General features: G+C 44.1%; 1 protein-coding gene across 3 annotated transcripts in view; it reads right to left on the reverse strand.

Moving 5' to 3' along the window:
- Nucleotides 1-1,292: 1,292 nt before the first annotated feature.
- Nucleotides 1,293-20,422, reverse strand: part of DAB2 (DAB adaptor protein 2) — a 39,325-nt gene continuing 20,195 nt past the window's right edge. The window contains exons 2-15 of one of the 3 annotated variants that reach the window (XM_044431608.1): nucleotides 19,964-20,160; nucleotides 18,819-18,958; nucleotides 17,192-17,290; nucleotides 15,562-15,693; nucleotides 13,302-13,385; nucleotides 12,657-12,683; nucleotides 12,462-12,509; nucleotides 12,204-12,266; nucleotides 9,705-10,346; nucleotides 7,958-8,114; nucleotides 5,831-6,370; nucleotides 5,010-5,122; nucleotides 3,699-3,773; nucleotides 1,293-2,609 (exon numbers count right to left, since the gene is read on the reverse strand). In XM_044431608.1, coding sequence (XP_044287543.1) covers nucleotides 3,708-3,773; nucleotides 5,010-5,122; nucleotides 5,831-6,370; nucleotides 7,958-8,114; nucleotides 9,705-10,346; nucleotides 12,204-12,266; nucleotides 12,462-12,509; nucleotides 12,657-12,683; nucleotides 13,302-13,385; nucleotides 15,562-15,693; nucleotides 17,192-17,290; nucleotides 18,819-18,958; nucleotides 19,964-20,060 — 2,208 coding nt within the window. In that variant the 5' untranslated portion in view covers nucleotides 20,061-20,160 and the 3' untranslated portion in view covers nucleotides 1,293-2,609; nucleotides 3,699-3,707. The remainder of the gene's footprint in view (nucleotides 2,610-3,698; nucleotides 3,774-5,009; nucleotides 5,123-5,830; nucleotides 6,371-7,957; nucleotides 8,115-9,704; nucleotides 10,347-12,203; nucleotides 12,267-12,461; nucleotides 12,510-12,656; nucleotides 12,684-13,301; nucleotides 13,386-15,561; nucleotides 15,694-17,191; nucleotides 17,291-18,818; nucleotides 18,959-19,963; nucleotides 20,161-20,422) is intronic. The other 2 variants (XM_044431609.1, XM_044431610.1) reach the window with 2 other exon arrangements.

Below are 20,422 nucleotides of genomic sequence, written 5' to 3' on the forward strand. Positions count from 1 at the left end.
TACAGGGTTGCACTGCTGAAAAGTTACTATCTCTGACTGTATACAAAGTTTGGCAAAGCAACTTGTAACTAAACCTTTGTTTGAATTCAGACCGTACTTTTAGAGGTGCTTCTCTGCAAGGGGAATGTTTGGTTCTTTAGCAATTCAGGCATGATAATAGAAATTGAACATTTACTAGCATTTTGTCTTAATTTCCGCTACTGGCTTCTCCAGCTGCCTAGTTGCTGATTAAGCAACTGGCTTTATTACACACTGGGAGCAAATTTAGAGAATTTCTCTTTACAGGACTCCCAGATGGTTTAAGCAGCGTATTTTAAAAGAGAGCTGTAGTACCAATAGCTCCAGTGAGGCAGGAACTTCAGGGGTAGTGTGCATGCTTTGAATAGAGCAGGTCCAAAGCACAATCCCTAGCATCTGCTGTAAACAGGAATAGACTCCTGCCCGAGAGCCTAAGAACCATGCTACACCAGGGCCATGGTCCATCAAGTTCCGCATTCAGGTCACCATGTGGGCAAGCCGCTGCCCAAAGAACCCAGCCATGCTGCCTCTGATGTGGGAGGTGTTATTACAGCAGCTAAACCAGAGGGAGCGATGATGGACCACAGAAAGGCATGCAGTTGTGTGTTAGCTATACCTGCAGGCTGGGATGGGTATGCATGTGTTTAAGGATACTTGGTAACAACCATGATACTGACTGTGGGTTGCATGTGTGGACACGACTCCCCACCAAACTCCTACCTGTTATTTGCTAAACGGCCTTGCCTACTTCCACTATAGAAGCTTGCATATTGTAGGATATTCTAAGGAGTACCTATCATGAAAGTAGTATGGGGCGAAGTCTGTTTTCCCTATTGCCCAATAATGACTAAGTGCCCACTATTCTCCTAAAGTTGCATGAGGGGTAAGAATGTTTTCCCCTCTTTGTTTTTTTATGCTTCCCTCAGTTGGACAAACTCAGTTAGCCAATAATTGGCTATGTTTTCTCTGCTGTTGTGCTTTGGAACGTGTGTGCAGTTGCGAAAGGAACAATTTCCCCTGCTACTATTTTGGCTGTTTCCTTTTTGTCAAGGGCACCCAACGTAGCCTTAAGAACCAAGTTGTGAATGGGGTAGGGTGGGGTAGGGTAGGGTATGGAGTTGCTTCAAGGCCCTTCTGACATTCCAGGTGACTCAAGAGTCTTGCCTTGATGACAGAACTGCATTGCAGTTACTAAGCAGATATGCAGAAGATCAGTATAGATACGCAGAGGATCAAGGTACAAGCAGTGCGCTCCTGTGCAAGTGAAGAGGCTATTTCACCTTAAAGTATTTTCATTTATAGAGATACACTCTTGAAATGAAGTTACATGTAATTGTCAAGACCATTTGACAAACTGCTTTTTACAGTGTAATGCAATCCCTAAAGTCCTACATTTCCAGTCAGAGACAAATACATATACATTGATAGCTTTTTTTTGCGCATTCCAGGAAAGTGCTGTAGAGTATGTACAGAGCATAATTCATAACAGGCTGGAAGAACAGATCACTGCAAACTGAGAATTTTCTAGTAAGCAGATCTCCAACGTTGCATTTACCTAAACATGGATATCCTTTCAAGTTTGTATTGGTAAGTGCCATTATGGAGTGACACTCCTGGCTCTTGAATCCGTTCTGCCTAGTTTCTTAAGACCTTCGTTTAAATGGGACATTATCACTATGCAGATGACTGCAACCATACCATACTTCTATTTTCCAGATTGCAATGTGTTGCCTAAAGTTTGATTGCTTTCTAGTTTAATAACATGTTCACCAAGCCTTTTCAGAAACACTTTGCTGTTTCTGTGTGCATCTTTTTCTTAGTCTTGGTTTGCTTAAGGAACCTAAGAATCTTGCTAGAGACCAGTTCAGTAACTCTAGATGTGCGAAGAAAACATTAAAGTCATTTCAGCCATCCTGGACAAGATATTTTCAAGAGTATCTGAAGATCCATTTAACTGTGTCGTCATTAGAGCTGTTCAGAACTTACCAAACACATTTGTATTTGCCCATTTTGTAATTCAGACATTCACCTTGACATTCTAGGTGGGAGGGAAATTGAGTGTTGGAACTTTGAAAAGCTTGCAGTAGGACTAGGAAGTATCTAAAGAGTACTTGACCGTTTTATGGTCTAGGTGACCCAGAGGTGAAAGTTCAGATCCTGGTCCTCTTTCCTTTGAGTGAAGGTGAATCAAACCTCGTGCAGTTTCATGTAGAAGGGTTTTAGTTTCTTGTTCATTTTACAGTTAAGTGCTTCCAAGCCTTGACAGGAGTGAGAGTGAAGGACTAGGAAACACCAGAGTGTTCAAATACTGAAATCTATATGAGGAGAAGTTCACTACCAGTTCCAGTTTGGTCTCTAGCAAATTCCTTCCTTGGCTTCAGGTAGCTGGAATCCAAGGACTTCCTGGAATAAACTGCAATCCAAATGTGGATGAAGAATGAGGCAGATAATGCAGAGTGAAGACAGGAATTTGTCATAGCAGTCCAGTAATTCCCTTGTTGATTACACTCACTTCTGGTCAAGAACAATGAGAGTGTCACCATCCCAGGACTGGCTACACAACACTGTTGTCTTGAAGTTCACTGTATGGACTATTGAAAACATGCAGACAAAGTGATGACTCAGATATCAAAGAGGAGGATCATGTAGCACTGATTCTCACTTTTGCACCTTTTGCATTATAAATATTATTGCAGAATGCAACACAATTCTGTGTTATCAGGATAAAGCCGTGTCCTGGCGCATGCTGCCTGAGAACTGGAGTTGCTGCAGTAACCCCAGACCTTCCCGTCCAGCCATGATTTGTATTTTATAGTGTAATATGCAGATCCAGGAACATGGGCTTGTTTCTCCCCTGGCAAGTCAGAAAAGTGACCCAAAACACTAATTGCAGTGGGAAGGTCCATGATTTGGTTTTAGGCACAACCAGTGGCCAGTGCGTGCTGTCCAATCATTTCCGCTACATGTGGCTTACTTCCTGGTTACTCAGAATCATGCCTTATTCCTGAGAACCCAGAATTCTGCTACATTCTGCATTATAGCTGCAGGCTAGCCAGGCCACCACTGAGATACAGAATCTAAAGGCTTGCCTCGGCACCTCTGTTTTGACCTTGAAGGCTGAAAGCTTAACTGGGCAGCTGATACTTAGTACACATAGAATTTCCCTATCCCAGGGATTTACCCAGTTCTTTAAATGAGGCTTCTTCCATTTTCATTGCCAGAGGCAAAAGGCATGCTTTACATGGGGATATTTCCTGGGATTTGTATTTCTCTGTTGTTCTGTGTATTCTGCTAAGAAACCACAAGGTGGAGGTAGGGGTCAGCTGTACTATAGCAGATCTGAGGTAACACAGAAAGGTTTTGCCTTGATTGGGACAATTTAGAATTTAATACGAGACTTCCCTTTCTAAAACGAAAGAAAAAAGAAAGGGTGGAAAACATAGGAAGGGCTCCAGATAGCCATAGCTTTGTGAAAGGACTCCACAAACTTTAAGGCAGGTTGAAGAATCATGAACACTCAATAAATAACTCCAGTAAAGAAACCCGTAATAATCAAACCATCTGCACAGTATCCCAGCTCAATCTTTTAAAAGGCGAACATTTGGCTTTCTGGCTGTGGAGTTTCCAGTTTAAGAGGAACAGAATCAGGACTGGCAGCCACTCTACTCAAAGCCACTCACCTATCAAGGCTATGCAAAGGGATTTCCAAAAGGGTCGCCAAATGGAGCAGAAGACAGCATTTGTGGAGCTGTAGTCTAGACAGGGGAGAGAATGAATTAGTCTTTATTTTAGCATGGCTTGAAACTGTGTGGGGCCTTCTTATATCACAGGGGTGTTGAACTTCTTAGAGCAGCTGTTTGGGGCTGCCTCCTAGATGTAATATGGAGCCAAAGGCAAATGAGGTGGGCCCCATAGAGTTACATTATTTAGCTTAAATTTCTTACTGTAACTTGACATATCCAAGTTACTTAAAATACCTGAGGCCCGAGAAAGGCATTTGAACCCATTCCAGCTGCTCAGCAGCTGTACACCTGCTCCTACCTCTGCTGAAGCCTGTGTACTGCTGCCCACCAGCCACCCCGCCATGTAGTCCCCCACCTCTTGTCCAAGATGAGGACCAGCCAAGACACCCTATTCCCTACCCTCTTTTTTACTTCTTAGACCATAAAGTATATAGCTTTCTAAGTCTGCACTCCAAGTGTGTACTTTTCCCATGAGCTAAAGCATGAAAATGCATTTTGGAGTGAAGAGGTGTGGAAGCATTCATTTGCAGAAGTGTGAAAGTAGTATGTTCTTTCAAATGCAAACCATTGTGAAAATTTCCTGAGGATTATGCTGCTGTTTGCAAATTGGACATGCTCATGTGTTTTGCAAACAGGAGCGACATTCTAGAACATCTCTTGCATCAGTGCTGAAGGAGCATCAGTGCTGTACACACAGATTGCCTGGCCCTGATTCATTGCTTGAGAATACCCTTCATTCTAATGACAGGCTCAGGACACATCTGCACACTTCTTTGTGACCTCCCAATTAAGGTGAGACCAGGAAACCCAAACCCAGCTCACGAGAATTGCTTCGAAGACCTTTCCATCACTGAATTTCTCTTCAAAAGCAATTTCTTTTCTATCAGACTGACAGAGAATGATCAAAAGGAATGTAAGAGACATTTTGGGCACCACTCTGCTTTTAAGAAGAATTTGCATACCATTGTTTCACCAATTGAAACAACATTTTATGGTCTGTCCGGCAAGGCTAGTCAGCACAGCTAGCCATATTCCCTTTGAAGATGCAAGCCAAGTTGGAAGAAAAAGGCCAAGACAGAAAACTGACAGATTGTGATGTCTGTCAGCACAGTATTTGGATAACTCTTAGGCTCTTTCACTTCACTAGGAATAGGGTTGTAGGACAGTATTGGCATATGGCTGACTGTAACAAGCTCACTGACAGCCCCGTAAGATGGAACCAGGCATGAGCAGAGCTCAGATACTTACTGAACTTTGTGAGGGAGCAGCAAAAGGGTCCATCTTAAAAGGATTCTCAAATCGGTCTCCAGCAGGTTTGGTAAACGGTCCTGCATTGTGCCTGGGAACAGGCTTTGGCAGTACTAGGTTGTACAAAATGACATGTATCAAGCTACCATTTCAAGGCCACTATAAGCAGCAAAAAGGCCACATTGTGCCAGTGAGCATACCCATACATCACACACGTTATGCCAGCAGCAGGCAACACAACAGCTGCAAGCATTCATGCATCCCTGGATACCTTTCTGGAGATCTGCTGAGGTGCCCTTCTCCACCCTCTTAAAGAAGTAGCTCTAGATCTGCTCTAAAGGTTTAGGAAACCCTCTGCAGAAGACTGGAGGGCTCACGGGGGTCTGCAGGATGGAACAGGATGCAGAATTCCAAATCCATACATTGTGTCCTTTAGATGGTAGAACAAAGGGTCTGGAACAAACCCAGTAGCTCTTCCACAGCAAATCTGCAGCTGAGCTGAGAGTTGACTGGGGCCGCCATGATTAAACTATCAAGAAGGTCAGCAAAGTATTCCCATCAAAAGGCATTAAGGAATATTCTCTTCCTTGAAAACTATGCCGGCTACTCATCATGTACACTCAGATATTTACCTTTAGTTCATCAAAATGGGTGAAGGAAAAGAGGCACCCATTTAAGATACCTCAGTGAGAACAGCCGTTTACCACCAATTTCTGTAGGCAGCCAACTAGCTTCAAAATTATCCTGGTCAGCCAAACCCCGGGGAACCCCCACTTGGTTATTGAAGGAACTATCAAAGGCTCCAGAACTGTTGAACAGACCTTGCTGCTGCTCTGCCCTCCTTGCAGGCACGGCAGGCGGCTTTGTCAGCTGGAAGTCCTTGAACATCTCTTTCACATCCTTTATCTCTCTATCACCAAGTGGATCCAGAGCAGTGAAGGCATCACTCTCTTTCCTGGTGAGCTCCTTTGGAGGCACAGTTCTGGGAGGGAGCTGAGGCGGCGGCGGACTTGCAGATGACATGGGGGACAGCACAGATGGAGGATGGGTGGCCAGTGTTGATGGGAACTGGTTGACCTGGAAGGGGTTGCCAGTGGAAGACGGCTGTGCCCAAGCGTTAGGAGGAGACACACTAGCAGGCTGACCCCAGAGATCAGGGGCTGGAGGCTGGGATGGTGCTCCCAAGGAAGCAGGCTGGTTCCAGCTTGGAACTTGCGGAGTGGCACCAAAACCAAGAGGTGGAGTAAAGCTTGCAGACCGGGCACCCAAAACAGAGCCAGGAAAGACTGAAGGTGACTGGCCGAAGACCGCAGGTTGGGAGCCCCAAGCTGGTGTTGGGGAAGGTGCAGTAGGCAAACCACCTGGAAAGGAATGGCAGGGAGACCACACGGACATTAAGCATTGTGCTGAAGTTATCCCTGGACTTTTTCAAGGCAAGGATTTAACTTGGCCTTGTAGATGCCAAGAATGGGTAGACAGAGTATGCTGTTTACCTGCATTTTAAACAAGAGATTTACCTGTGCATTTGCTTAATGAGTCTGTGACAAGCCTAGGGATTTGAAAGTCCGGATGGATGTGTACTCAGTCCCGATTCCCCCACCATTTTTGCTTTTTACATTTAAACACACCCCTGCTCCCACAACTTTTTTCCAGCTTGGGTTTTCTATAGTTTCATGACTCTAAGAAGGTCCAATATTATTGCCTGGAGGATTTGTATTTTAGTGTTTTCAGTGCTGGGGCAGGGGATCAAATTCATTTTTGTCTTGCTACATCTCAAATGCATCTAACAGTGCTCTTCAGCACCATGCTTAATCTGACTTGTAACATTCAGCATAACAGCAATCCTATGCATATACAGACATTTAGAGCGAGAGCGCCCTACAACTCCCAGAATTCCCCAGCCAGCCATGGTTGCAGAACTTGTTTTTCCTGACTAAATATGCATTAGGATTGCACCCTAAAAAGACAAATGTAATAGCTCTCCTTTAGCAACGTGGTTCTTGACAATGATGCACAAGTGAGTTGCTTCTGCACACCCTCTTCCTGCCTCTCGGCAAATTCTTTTTTTGGTGAGGTTGCTCAAGATCCATTCTCTGCAAACTTGAACAAGCATTCTACAGAAGAACAGCGGTGTGACAAACTGTTGAAATGAAACATGGACTGCTGCCTTCTCAATAGCTGCACACTCCTTATGTCTGAGATAGACAACCTGTGGCCCTTGGGAGGTTTTGGCTTACTCAGTTTTGTGTTCTTCTCCCTAAAGATATAGTCAATGACCTGGAGAGCCAGTATGTGTGGCCAGGTGTTGAATTTGGACATAGGAGATATGGAGCCTAGTCTTCCCAGACCATGAAGCTCACTGGGTGACTCTGGGCCAGCCACTAACTCTTAGCCTAAGGCTGTTGGGATAAGAATGAAAGAATAAATAAGATAACAACAGTAGCAGCAGGGGTTTGGTCCTTTCTTTCACTGTTTATTCTTCAGCCAAGCACTGGAGCTATCTGACTTAAAGTGACAAATTACTTTATATTGTTCAGCACCGAGGGCACTGATGTACTCCGTGCTAGGCATGTGTGTCTATGTTCATCAGGAAGCCTGCTCTATCTGCAATCATGCTTTCTCAAAATGCCATAGAAGTGTGCATTTACTTCACAGCACAATCCAGTTGGGTTGCTCATAGCCCTTCTGACTTGAAAGAGCACGGAAGGAAGGAAGGAGTGTAGAGGTGAGGCTTGCCTCTGTGCCAGACAGCCTTTCTGGATGTATAGGAATAGAGCCAGTTAAGCATCTTTCCCTAACCTGCCAAGACATTTTTTGTGGTGTAGCAGATCTGGGGTTTATTCATTTAAATGAATAAAGCAATTTATATAGACAGCCAGCCCTGTAACTCAGGTGATCCCCCAAAGTCACATTTCACATCAATGGCTTCAAAAGCCATCTTTACTAACCCAGTACAGGCATGGAAGCTGACGTGGGAACACTGGCCTTGAAAAGGTCTAGAGGACTGGTTTGTACAGGTGATGGCTGCTGTGCAGAAGTCAGTGTACCTGTTGCATTCTGTCCAGGAGCAAATATATCTGAGCCAAACAAATCATTACTTGTGCTCTGGAAAAGAGAGAGACAGAGAGAGAGAGATGATCAGAATGCTTGCTTTTGTTCAGGACATTCAACATTACCTGGGATCAAGGTGCTTACATGCCACTATCACCTGTCTGCAAACTGCTGTAGTGTTTGGACAACACAGATTCTAAAAAGCTGAGCTGGGATAAAAGAGCTAACTTTGCAGACTGACTAAAGATACTTCTGGTCAGGAGACAGATTCCAGAGCAGAAATTCAGACGGCTTTGGATGCAGTCATATTCCCCTTGAAGGATCTGGTATGCAGTTTGGGACACTTCTGGACCCCACGTTGCACCTGTATGCCTTTGCCCAGTTTAGGCAGGTGCAAGAGCTGCATCAGTTCTTGATGAGGTCTGATCTGACCATAGTGACACATGCCTCAAATTTATCTAGACTACATTAAAGCAGCACAATTGACTTGGGTCTATCTTTGAAGAGTCTTTGGGATGGTTTAGAACACAACAATGAGAATGCTACTGAGTGGTCCCTTAGATGAGCATATTAGACCTGCCTGCAATAAATGTATTAATGACCATTTTGGTTCTGCTGTGCGATGTGGTGTGATCTTCAGCTGGTGTGGTGGTGATTATTACTCTCTAAACGGCTCACTTTCAGGTTACCTTTGGAGCTCACCTTACCCTGTCTTATGACACTGAGCTGAAACAATTAGGCAGGCTTTTGCTTTCTCATATAGCTACATTTTTGTTTGATGTCTCTGCTATATCTATTATAAGCAATTTATTCTGGAAATGTCTAACATTTTATGCTTACAGACATTACCAGAAGGATGGAATATATATTTTTAATCCATTAAAAATCCCTTCAATTGCACTGAAGTCTATAGTTGAGTCTGTGCTCATGGAAAAAAATGCGTTTGTCTTGTGTTTGTGTTAGGCCTGTACAGCAATTACCAGGACAGGGTGTTGCTTTGGGGAACCATTACATGGGTTTGCACAGCAGGACCCCCAGTATGCCAATTGCTCCTTGATCTTATTTCCTAGCTTCTGAGGTCTACCATGCTGTGGAACGTTGCACAAGGAGATGACCCTTCCTGTTCTTTCATATGAAGTGCTCAAGTTAATCCCCCCTTTCTGGTTTTGGGTTCCTGAACTAGAATAAAACATTTGCTTCATGTTTGGGTTCTAGTCCCCACTCAGCCATGCATTCACTGTCCTTGACTCATAGCCTGACCTACCTCACAGGGTTGTGAGAATAAAATGGAGCTTTGCAAGCTGCCTTGAGTCCCTCACAAGAGGAAAAAAGGGTGGAACATAAATGCAATGTAATCGTATTCAGTACAGCATGACGAGTTAAAGCATCTTACTTACCAGAGTGACAGAGACATGGCAGCATTAGGAGAGAGAGAATTAAGGTTAGAAAGAATGACTATGGATGGACACAGAATGTGAAAGCCACAGAGAAAGGTTTACAGTAGCTGGAGCCTATCATTTTACAGGACAGGATGCAAGTATTTCTCTGCCAGCAGAGCTGTTGTTGAGCAGGGAGGGAAATCCCTTCACCTAGTCCAAGTAGAAAACATGCATGTCACCACTTCGTGCATGCACCAACGTTCACCTTAACAGTCCTTCTTCCTCTTCCTGGCTTGGTACTTTGTGGAGGTGGGCTAATCGTTATAGAGTCATGTGAGATGTTGCTCTCGGAGTCTAGCCGTAATCCATTTTGCACGGGAAGTCCTTTGGAAGAGCTCTCCATGAAGACATTGAGTGGGGATTTGGCAGCAAACCCATTCTGTTCTCTCTCTGGTACTCCATTTGGAGTCGTCCCTGCTAGTGGCACTGGCTTACTCTCAGGTGGCCACTGGCCGGTCTGCATTTCCTGCTTGCCAGTCCGGTTGGAAATCTGGTCAAACTGTTTCCCAAAGTAGTCTACATCCCCATTCACCCCGCTGTTCCCCATGGGGGGGCTAGTCACGCTTCCCATCTTCTGTTTGGCAGATGGGAGAGAAGAATCAAGTGGGGGCTGTGCCAATTGGTCAGGTTGCGTGAAAGGGTCATCACGGAAAGGGTCAGGATTGGGGGTAGGAAAGAAGCTGAGGTTTGCAGAGAAAGCATTTTCAGGCAAGAAAGGTGGCTGCGGCTTTGGCATTGGTAGGGAAGGTGTGATGTCATTCAAGAAAAGATCCTCCCCCTTGACAGAAGCCGGAAGGACCTCAATTTCAGAGTTTAAATCCACTAACAGGATCTCTTTATTCTCCTCCTATTAGGTTTGGGAAAGAAGAGAGATTAGTAGAAGCATCATTCAGACATGTGCAAGTAGTCTCATGTGCTGATTGATTGAAATCATGAGCAAGCAGGTTTGCAATGATATTTCCCCCCACTTTAAAATGGATATCTAGCATCTGGATGCATTTTGCCATTCCTGACTGCTGCAGTATACCAGCTATATTTGACCTCAGGCAAAATATGGCTCGCCAATTTGGCTGTCCAGGATTCTCTTGATGGCCAGAACCCATTTCCATGATCCCAATGCCTTTACTTTGTATTCTGACTGTTCGGAGGTTGGTGACCTCCGAACAGATTTTCCCTCATTCTGACAGGATGAAACATCTCCCTTAAGACTTAAGTTATTGACAGTATGGGAAACTTGCTGGCATGTTTGGTATTTTGGCCTCCCTGTTTATACCTGCGTCCCACAAGTCTGTGGCCTCCAAGAACTTCTCCAAAATTGGATTAAGCCCTTGGGTTGAAAGAGGGCCAACAACCCTATCCTACAGAAAAGTTTATTGTATAATCTGCATACTATTAATTGTGAGTTACACAGATTAGGGGCATTCATTTAGCAGGTCTAGAATAATGGTTATGTGCATAGCCTTTCTTGAAACAACTCTGGTGGCCTACTGGGGGCAACAGTGTTTGCCCAAGAATTGCAAGCTGGCTGGCAAATCAGGCCACCTTCCTATGGATCTGACTTGGGTTCTCCCTGTTGTCCACTACAAGCTGCCTTCTTCATCCTTACTAGTGGTGCTCTCCAGAAGCATGTTGAACTCCCACATCTACTTCCATACCAACTGCTGTTTGATTCAACCATGCATAAGATGTCTGGCACCAGCTCAGAAGTGCAGGGGTCCATCTGTACTGTAAAACTACTCTGGGACCTTTGATGACTGCCACCAGAAATGCCAGCTACAACCCCTCAATACTGAAAGCATATCATTGCCCACTAAACTAGGGATAAATGTTACTTCCAGAACCCACCACTGAGAACCTTATAATAGGTAGAAATGGAGCAAATTTATTTATTTAAGTTATTTGTATGCCATCCTTTGCAAGAGCCTCAGGACGGCTTACACAAATAAAATTCTGAAGTACATAAACAATATAATATAAATAGACAACCCACTCTGGCTGCAAATTAGAGTGCGGTAATAAAAATTCAGTATTAAAACTTGTTAAAATATTGATTAATAAAAAGGTCTTAACCTGGTGCCAAAAAACATGCTGGCGCTAGGCAAACCTCTCTGGAGAGCGCATTCCATAGATGGGGCGCCACCGCAGAGAAGGCCCTCCTCTGGGTACTCTGTCTCCTAATGAAATATGCAATTTCATGTGCATACAAGGGAAGCTTCCTCCATATGAGTACTCATCTGACTCTATCCTAGACACCATGTATGAACAAGTTCTTAAAGATTCCTGCTCTTGAAGTCATTTAACAGAAGGAAGACTAGGCCTTAAAGATGTCCTCTGCTGTTCACTAGAAGCCCAAGGTCCACCAGCTGAAGCCAAGTCTAGAATAGTGGCTCAGGAAGTCAGACACAAAACAGCAAAATAAGGTGCCTCCAGGCACATGCTCAGAGCATGACTTTGTTTTCAGCTCCAGAAACAGAGCTAGTAGGAAAAACACTCACATACACACTAACCTGCTCCTATTGCAGCCCCCAGGTCTTTTTTCCAGCAGCTTAAGTAAAGAAGAAAAATGTTGTTGTTGCCACACAGTTGGGAGTCAGTTGTGTCTTTGTACCACTCCCAATAGGGTACAAATCTCTCAGAGCTACCTGTAGACCCTGATTCAATTGATGCCAACTCTGAACACATCAAATAAGTTATTACTACTCACTGTGGGGCTGTTCAGGTCAGGAGGAGTGGACATGTCTCCAAACAGATCCATCTGCTCAACACCCTTTAAAAGTAAATTTGCAAGAATTATGATTGCAACAGACAAGGCCACCGGAGCTGCACTGTGCATGCAAAAGCGTCCAGCAGATCTTGGCGCGTGTGTGTAGCTGGATGTGCTCCAATCATGTGCTCTAAGTTTGGCTCCACTACTGTTCAGGAGCCTGCTAACTGGCTATTCCGGGCAGAGAGTTCCACGTACCAGCTTGATCTTGCCAGCTTGATCAGTAGTTGCTTCATCACCGCCATTCTGAAACAAAGCAAAGTCAAAGTCAGGATAGATGATCAAGTGCTGTGAACTTGTGTATGGAGATCTCACTTCATTTTGCTGGACAGCAGCAATTGCATGAGAAGTGCACCACTCACCCAGGCTTTTGGGTCTGAAGAAGTTCCTTACCTCACAGGTTTTACTGGCCTCTTCATTCTGAAAAAAACAAGTTACACTTTCAGTATGCAGATGCCGCTGTTTTGTACAACTTGCCTAGCAAGTTGCCTGACAGAAGGTCACTCCAGAGGACTTTTCCATCACCTGCTAACCTGGCTTCTCTTTTTAAAGAACTAGAGTGGCCTGGGACCTTCTTGGTGGTCCCTACCAGTGAGCTGTGGTACCTGCCATCAAGAAGAATGATACACGTCATCTTACATTTCTCCTTACTGAGAGGATTGCTTCAGAAATAATTGGTAGCATCAAGTTTCAACAGACTCCTGTCGGCCTTGTCTGATCTTTGGAAGCTCCAGCTGACACAAAATGCATCCTTGTGGAGATTAGATGGTCCAATTGCACTGCACCATTTCTGCACCAGCTGCACTGGAAGTCAGTGCATTCCTGACTGACCCAACTTAGAGTCGGTCCTCGAAGCCCCAAACTGTTGGGGTCCAGGTTACTCAAGCACCTCAGTTACAGGTGTATGGACTTGTCTTGGCTTTAAGACCATTTCACCAGGATCAGTAAGGCTGGGTGAACCATAACTTTAATCAATTCCTCGTCTACAACTATTGGGGAGCTTAAAATCTGAAGAGCTGCAACATTAAGTAGCATTACCTTTCTCTTGTCATCCTCTTCTTTTTTCTTGATGTTATAGATTACTTGGAACAGATCCTTAAGATCTACAACTAGTGGTTCAGCCTAGGAAGAAAGCAGGGTGGAGTTAGTTGTTGTTGTTGTTTTTAAGCAGGAATAGCCCAAACTGCTTGAACTGCTTGGGCCAACAAGCTTGCAATTCCTATCATTTAAATTAAGCAGTAAACAGAACAGCTGTTGTACTTTGGGCACATCATGAGAAGACAAGACCCACTGATGAAAACACTAATACTAAGGAAGGTTAAAGGCAGAAGGCCACCAACTATGTGATGGACCAATTCCCTAAAAGCAACCTTTAGTCTGCAAGAGAGCAAAACTGTCCAGGACAGGCCATCTTGGAAGGTATTCATTCATAAGGTCACCATAGGTTGGAGATAAATAGATGTCATGCAACTAAGTAAACAGATTAAATCCAAATGGTGGAATCTCCTTAGGGACAGGCTAGCCTGTGCAACCCAGTGGAATGGCTTGGGCATTTCCCAGCATTTCTCCCTTTCATGCTAATTGGCTAAAGCGGATAAGAGAGAAGCAGCCTTGTTCACTCTAGGATCCAGGGACAAAGTTCTTGTTCTATCTTAGATCCTTTTCAGGAAAGTCTGCCCACACATGATCTTGGAGGTGTCAGACACCCACCTCACCCGGCTGTATGTAGATATATACAGCTCTTATTCTCAAGCGTTGTGTTCTCTAAGCGCTGTGGAAATATATAGGACATGCATAAAAAGCACTACTGACCACTGGATCAGTAAGTTGAATCAGACCACATTAGTAGCAATCAATGGCTGAATGTGTCAAGCTTAGTTTTAGCAGGTATTCATTTTTCCACTACTGAATTTGTTACTTTTTTCTAAATCGGATTGTATTTGCTTAAAGTCTGCATAAACATTCATTAAATCATTTTAATATGCCTTTCTTAAAAATGCCCAGTTGTATGCATTTTTACATTTTTAAAATGCATGCATTTCTGCAGGCATTTGAGTGAGTTTTTCTAGATATACAGTTTTTGTATGTATTTTTATAGTATGCACGTTTGTTTCAGATGTTTGCATTTTATTATGAACTGTGCTGAAACTCTGAAAACCTGTCAGTTTTGATGGTTTCCTGAATCCTGGTTCCGTTTAGGTACAGAAATTGTGAATTCATGAAATCATACCGTGAAGACCGCTGGGTCCAAGCCGCTGCTCAAGTCTCCCATCCAGATTTTAACCAGGGCTTACCGAGCTTAGGTTCCAAGATTAGGCGATATCAGGCATTTCAGGCTATACGGAATCTATAAGGGTGATTAGGGGTGCCTTCCTGTGTCTGTTTAGACAGGAAATACCCTGCAAACTCCCATGCTTGCTGGGAAATTCTGGGAGTCATAGGACTTTGTATGAATACATAGATTTGTTCCCTAACTTATTTTGGATTCAACCAAATCAAACATACTGTAAATAAATTGAATGCAAGGGCATCTGCAAGTGCTAGATGTTAAGCAAACACAAAGCTGGAACCAACTGAGTTCCAGAAGATCCAGTCCTCATTTGTGGGCTTAAAAGGTGGGCAGACCCTTTGAAGGTCAGGAAATGTGTGAAGACAGACTCACTGATTTTGCAACACTGAGTATGTTTTTACACCAGTATCCTCTCCTCTGTGTAATACTGCACTTTTAAATCAACCTGGAAAATGCCGTTCTTGTTCACACAACTAGATGCAGGGCTAGATAGGCTGTGTTCTCTCTGCAGCAGTGCCCTGGAGCTCATTGTGCACTGAAGATGATCCCGCTGCTCTGACTTTAGAAAATCATTTCGGTAGCAGGGAAGGGGCCTTAACATTAATGCACCATTTCTAATCCCATGCCATGATTTAGGCCAGGCTGGTTTCTCTTTTAAACTTACATTGCTTTAGAGACCATGATTTTTAAGGCAAAGAATGCAATTTCAAGGGTTTTATTAGCACTTTCATGAGTGGGACTTGCTCTAAATTTCTGCAACCTGTTTAGTCCATTAGACATGTAGTGAATTCCATCCTGCCCCCTTCTACTTGTCTCTAACAGAACCCAGCCCATGAAGGGAACCAAATCAGGTAGACCAATGCTAAAACATCTATGTTTCATTTTTTTTTTTTTTTGCTCAGCACTGAGCTTGTATGATTTGGCTTCTATCAACCCAGAATGCTATAATTTTAGTTTATAGTACGTCAGCATCTCTGGTCCCAAGTAAGTTCCGTTGCAGAAGTTTACCTGCTGTGCTGTTTTGATGGCAAAGAACTGATGCTGCCCTTCTCCTCCACAAACATAGCCAAAGGCACGGTTGTCAGTCACATCCCGAGCAATAAAGGAGATTTTGTTGACTGGGTGTTCATGCTCAATAACCTAGAATCAGAATGGAGGGCACTTTTAGTTCTGCAAAAGTGTAATGTACAGAGAACACCTACACAATTCCCATCAGCCTTAGTCAGCACAGCTGATGGTGGAGAGTCCTGGACCAGCATCCAAGAAGCCACAAATTGCCTACTCCTTGACAGATTATCAAAACTCAGATCCAAGCAATTTGAACAGTTTGCAGATCACCTGTAATTGTTCACAGACTTTAGAATGCAATGAATTTTGACTTTCCTCATCTGGAAAACTGCTCACCTCGTTTGCTTTGGCATAGGTATTCACAGTGCATTATAGACAATGTGGGCTTTGGTGGTAAGGGCTACAGAATTTAGGTTTCCTGTGAAGGCACACAACTGATCATAAGGGTAAGGAATGGGTTTCCATGGGAGGTGGCTGAAGCCCCATCGGTGAGGGTGTTCAAGGATAGGCTGGACATGCACATGGTAGGCATGCCATGAGCAAAGCTGGCTGGACCAGGGGTCAGACTAGATGGCCTGGGAAACCCCTTCTGACTCACTCTGTTTCTATGTTTCTATCTTAAAACTTGAAAGATTTTACAGGCAATAAAAAGATTGCCAGAAGCATCGTGCAACAGGGTAATTTCTTCCTAGCTTATAGGGAATGCTAAGAGAGGGGTGTATGTGTGTGTGTACACACACACAAGAACATACTGATTAGAAGACTTTCAATTGCTTTGCTTTTTGAATCAACAACATTAATTTCTTCCTTGCCATTTGAAGGTATCGGCAATCTGCTTGAACACTTCCTCTGAGTGCCAACACGAAGGGAAATGTAGAGGGTGGCAACAAGAGGGAGGGCTTTCCTGGTGGTAGTTCCCCATCTATGGAATAAGCCACTTCATTCTGGCTGATGCTGAATCTGAGTTTTTCTTCAACACCAAGTTAAGACATTCCTCTTTCCAGGGGCGTTTTAAAGGCTTTCTTGGCCATCCAGGGGGTTGTGGAGGCTCACCAGACATTTCGTAGGGTCTCTTTCTCTTGTTATTCCTTGTTACTGTCTTTTTATTATCTGTTTTAGCTGTTTAAAGTGTTAATGTTTTTCCCAATTTTATTACATTTTTATTGTATGTTATCTTTTTATGTACTATGTTTTATCATGTTGCTATACTAACCAGAAAGCTTTGTCCACGGGGTGGTGTAGAATTCAAACAAGGACAGAGGCAATGCACAGGGCTGGAATGATCCACGAGGCATACCAAGAGGCACTAGAGCAACTGCAGCAGACTCCAAGTTTGGTTTGGGACTGCTTATAGATGATCCGTCACCTAGATGGATAATTAACTTGTTTGGACCAATGTAGTTGAGGCATTTCTTTGAAGTGACTCCAGTAGGAGGTGTTCCTTATTAGTTAAGTCCAAGTTTAGAAGGCTTATGTTATATATTGGCATTTCTCGTGTTCAGAGAGCGCTAGCGGTTTTCTAAGCAAGCTCTACTTGACCTAGATGAAAGAGCCTAACCTGAGAACTTACCCCCGTCTTCTCATCTATGATTTTGATCCCAGCAAGAGAGATATTCACCCATATCTTTTGCTTGTGTTGTCCTTGAGAGCGGGCTGCTACAGCCATTCCCTACAAATGGAAAGCCAATATGAATGCAGTCTTTCACTGCTGCAGCAAATATGTTCACCATAGTAAACTTCAGCTTGATCAGTTAAGGATTATCAATAGGCAATATTCTGAAACAAGAGACAGCCATGTGTTGCCTCCTAACACCCTCTCAATGATTGGGATCAGATAACACAATAACCCAAGTCAAGGTTTGCGTGTGGGTCAATGGTGAACCATGGCTTATTGTGTTTGCTTAAACCCAGCCAAGCCATCTTATTAACCACAAACAACCCACGGAGAGGGTTTGTTGGGCTGTGAACTGTGGATAGTTCACCATTGTTTGTTATCGCAGTAGGGTTTGTAAAAAAACGATAACCAGTGTTAGAACAACCACCCATGGTCCAGTGACAATCCATATTCAACCCATACTCAACTTCTGAGTGGAGGTTTTCATGTTTGTTTGTTTGAACCCAGCCAATTGTCCATTTAAGACAGATTACATGAGTGAGTGGCTCTTTTTTTACAAGAATTCAGCAGCATTCCACCTTGTGATGGCCAGGAAAACAGGTGAATGGTTTAGAAATTCAACCACCATGCTCCCAACAGGATCCTCATAACTGCATCCTAGTTTCTAGGAGGTCATTCACTTGCATTTAAGCATAATGCTTGACCTTGGAATTCTGATCCTGCAAGATAGCAGTGCGATGAACAGTCACTTCTCAGCTAAGGGGTTCTGGATGTGGTGATAACAAATATACACTTGGGGCCCATTAGTTAAATCAAGGGCAGGGAAGTCCTGGCGCAGAAGCCTACGTCTGGCTCATAAACGTTGGCAATGGGCATGTGGAGGGTTGGCATCCTCTCGTTTCTATTCCTCAAGCCCCACTCCTGACTTGCAAGCTTCTCGGGGCTTGGAGAGGAGGTAGGAAGAGGATTCCACATGATAGCTCCAGTTTGAAGCTGGTCCTGCGAGCAGCAACTGAATTGCATTGCTTGTGCCTCAATTGGGATGCAAGTGGTGTGGAAAGGAGGAGCCCAAATGTACACACTAGTTAAGTGCCTTTCTCCACCCAAAGAAGCCATAGAACTCCACACCTCTCCCTGCATGGAAAACGGAAACATGGGCAGGCTGAAGCCAGATGGAGAGGAGCTCCTACTTCTTGGAACCATCTGTCCCAAGTTGGTAGGGGCAGGCCGAAAGAGTTGCCTGCCCCTGAGCTGTGTGTGTGGCAAATAACTATACAGAATTCATACAAACATGCCTGAGCCTCAAGATAACCAGGAATGTTTAGCTTTCATTGTTCTGGCAATGCTTCCATGCCAGATTCTCCCACTATGCAGCTTCTAAACATTTTCCTGTTATTTGGATTTGCAATATAAGGTGCTTAAAGGGTATTGGGTTATTTTCCAGTTTAAGGGAAGTATAATGATCCTGAAGAACTCTGGGAACTAGTTTTGCAAGGATATCAGGACAGCCATTATCAGCCCCTAAGCCCCAATAGCTCTCTCATCCCACTTACTGCTTCTTTAAGGCCCAAGACAGACTCACCTTTAGTTTCATCATTGAGTCTTGGCTCATCTTATCTCCCCTTGCTTCTGGAACATCATCAATTCCAATCAGTTTGGCTTTGTATCTTACACCATCACCTTGAAATCTGGCCAAAAGGAATTCTTCTGTCTTCTCCACACCTGAAAAACCAGTTTAAGACATGCAACTTTTTCTGGGCTGTAAATATCACGGTCTGCATCTCTGTTCATTCCAAAGGGTGCATTTAATCACGTCCATTTCCCTGCATTTGGGTACTCCTCATTCAGGCATGTTTTCCATCTGCCACAGCGATCAAACATTCAGAAGCTTTCACCCACAGACTGCAGCACTCATGCAGAATTCTGTGTGGAAGAGCTCAAAGGGTGAATTCACCCACACAAGTTTTAGATGTGCACCATTAAAAGGTGCAGAGGCAGGATTTGCTGCCGATTCCTGCCCAGAATTTGCTCCACAGCAGATTCGTTTGCAACTGTGCAATCTATGGCAAGGCCCAGAGGTGGCAGCCTACTCCCAGTTTCAGGCTGGTCTGCTTTTCCTACTGGGATTGGCTTGATGGTATATTAACATAATTTTAAGCACCTAATTGGAAAGGTAGGAAAACATACATACTACATCTTTACATATTTTAATATCCCAAAAAGGAAAGAGGAATAACTGGTCAGATTTTCAGCCAGCAATTTTGGGACTAGTTTCAAACCTAGTTGCTTACTGGACCAACAGCAGGTGCTGTCCATTTTCAGCAACTTTTAGACCAGGAGTGGGGAACCTCAGGCCTGTGGACCACAGCTGGCCCTCCTGGGAGGTCAAGCTGACCCCACCATCTGTCTTCTCACCACCAACTGGTTGGCTGTTTTCCAGCTTCTGCAGTCCCCACCCCCTTTTAAAAAGGTTACAAGGTTTGTGAGGATTATTTACTGGAGGTAGCAGCTTTTAAACTAAGATAATGCTGGGTTTTGGTGTGTTTTGGCCTTGTCCCCTTCGCCTTCAGCCCTTCCCACCACTGGAATGAGGTCTTTGAGAGCTTCTCTAAAACTGAGTTTGGCCCTCAGACTGAAAGCAGTTCCTCGCACCTGTTTCAGGCTATGTGGCAAGTGTTTGAGCTGCATGGCTGGCCTGCCTCCTGATTCACTTATATCAGAGCTTACCTTTCTTCTTCTCCTTTTTGGAAGGTTGCACTTTTAGAGGTGTCTGTTGCTGGGCAGGCTGACTGTTGACACTCGCTGTTTCTGCTTCGCTCGACATAGTGAGAAGCCAGCCTCAACTCCAGGAGGAAATGCTTGCACTTGATAACACAACTGGAACCCAGTTAGCAATCCTCAGTGAACAAACATACTATGTTGGCCTTCAGGAGAGAAAGTTGGGATAATCTAAGTTCTCAGATATTCTGGCATTGCCTTAAACCCAGCCAGGCAACCTGCTGCCCTCCAGATATTTTAGACTACAACTTCCATCAGCCCCAACAAGCATGGCTGATGTCAAGGATCACAGGTGTTGTAGCCCAAAGCACTGGGAGCATGCAAAAGTTGCTTGCCCTTGCTTTAGGAATTCAAATGCAGAGCTTAACAGGAAGGGGTATAGAAAGCTATTTAATGCCAAGCCAGTCT

The sequence above is a fragment of the Varanus komodoensis genome, unplaced genomic scaffold, assembly GCF_004798865.1.
Source record: "Varanus komodoensis strain SLA01 unplaced genomic scaffold, ASM479886v1 scaffold22, whole genome shotgun sequence".
NCBI classification, from domain to species: domain Eukaryota; kingdom Metazoa; phylum Chordata; class Lepidosauria; order Squamata; family Varanidae; genus Varanus; species Varanus komodoensis.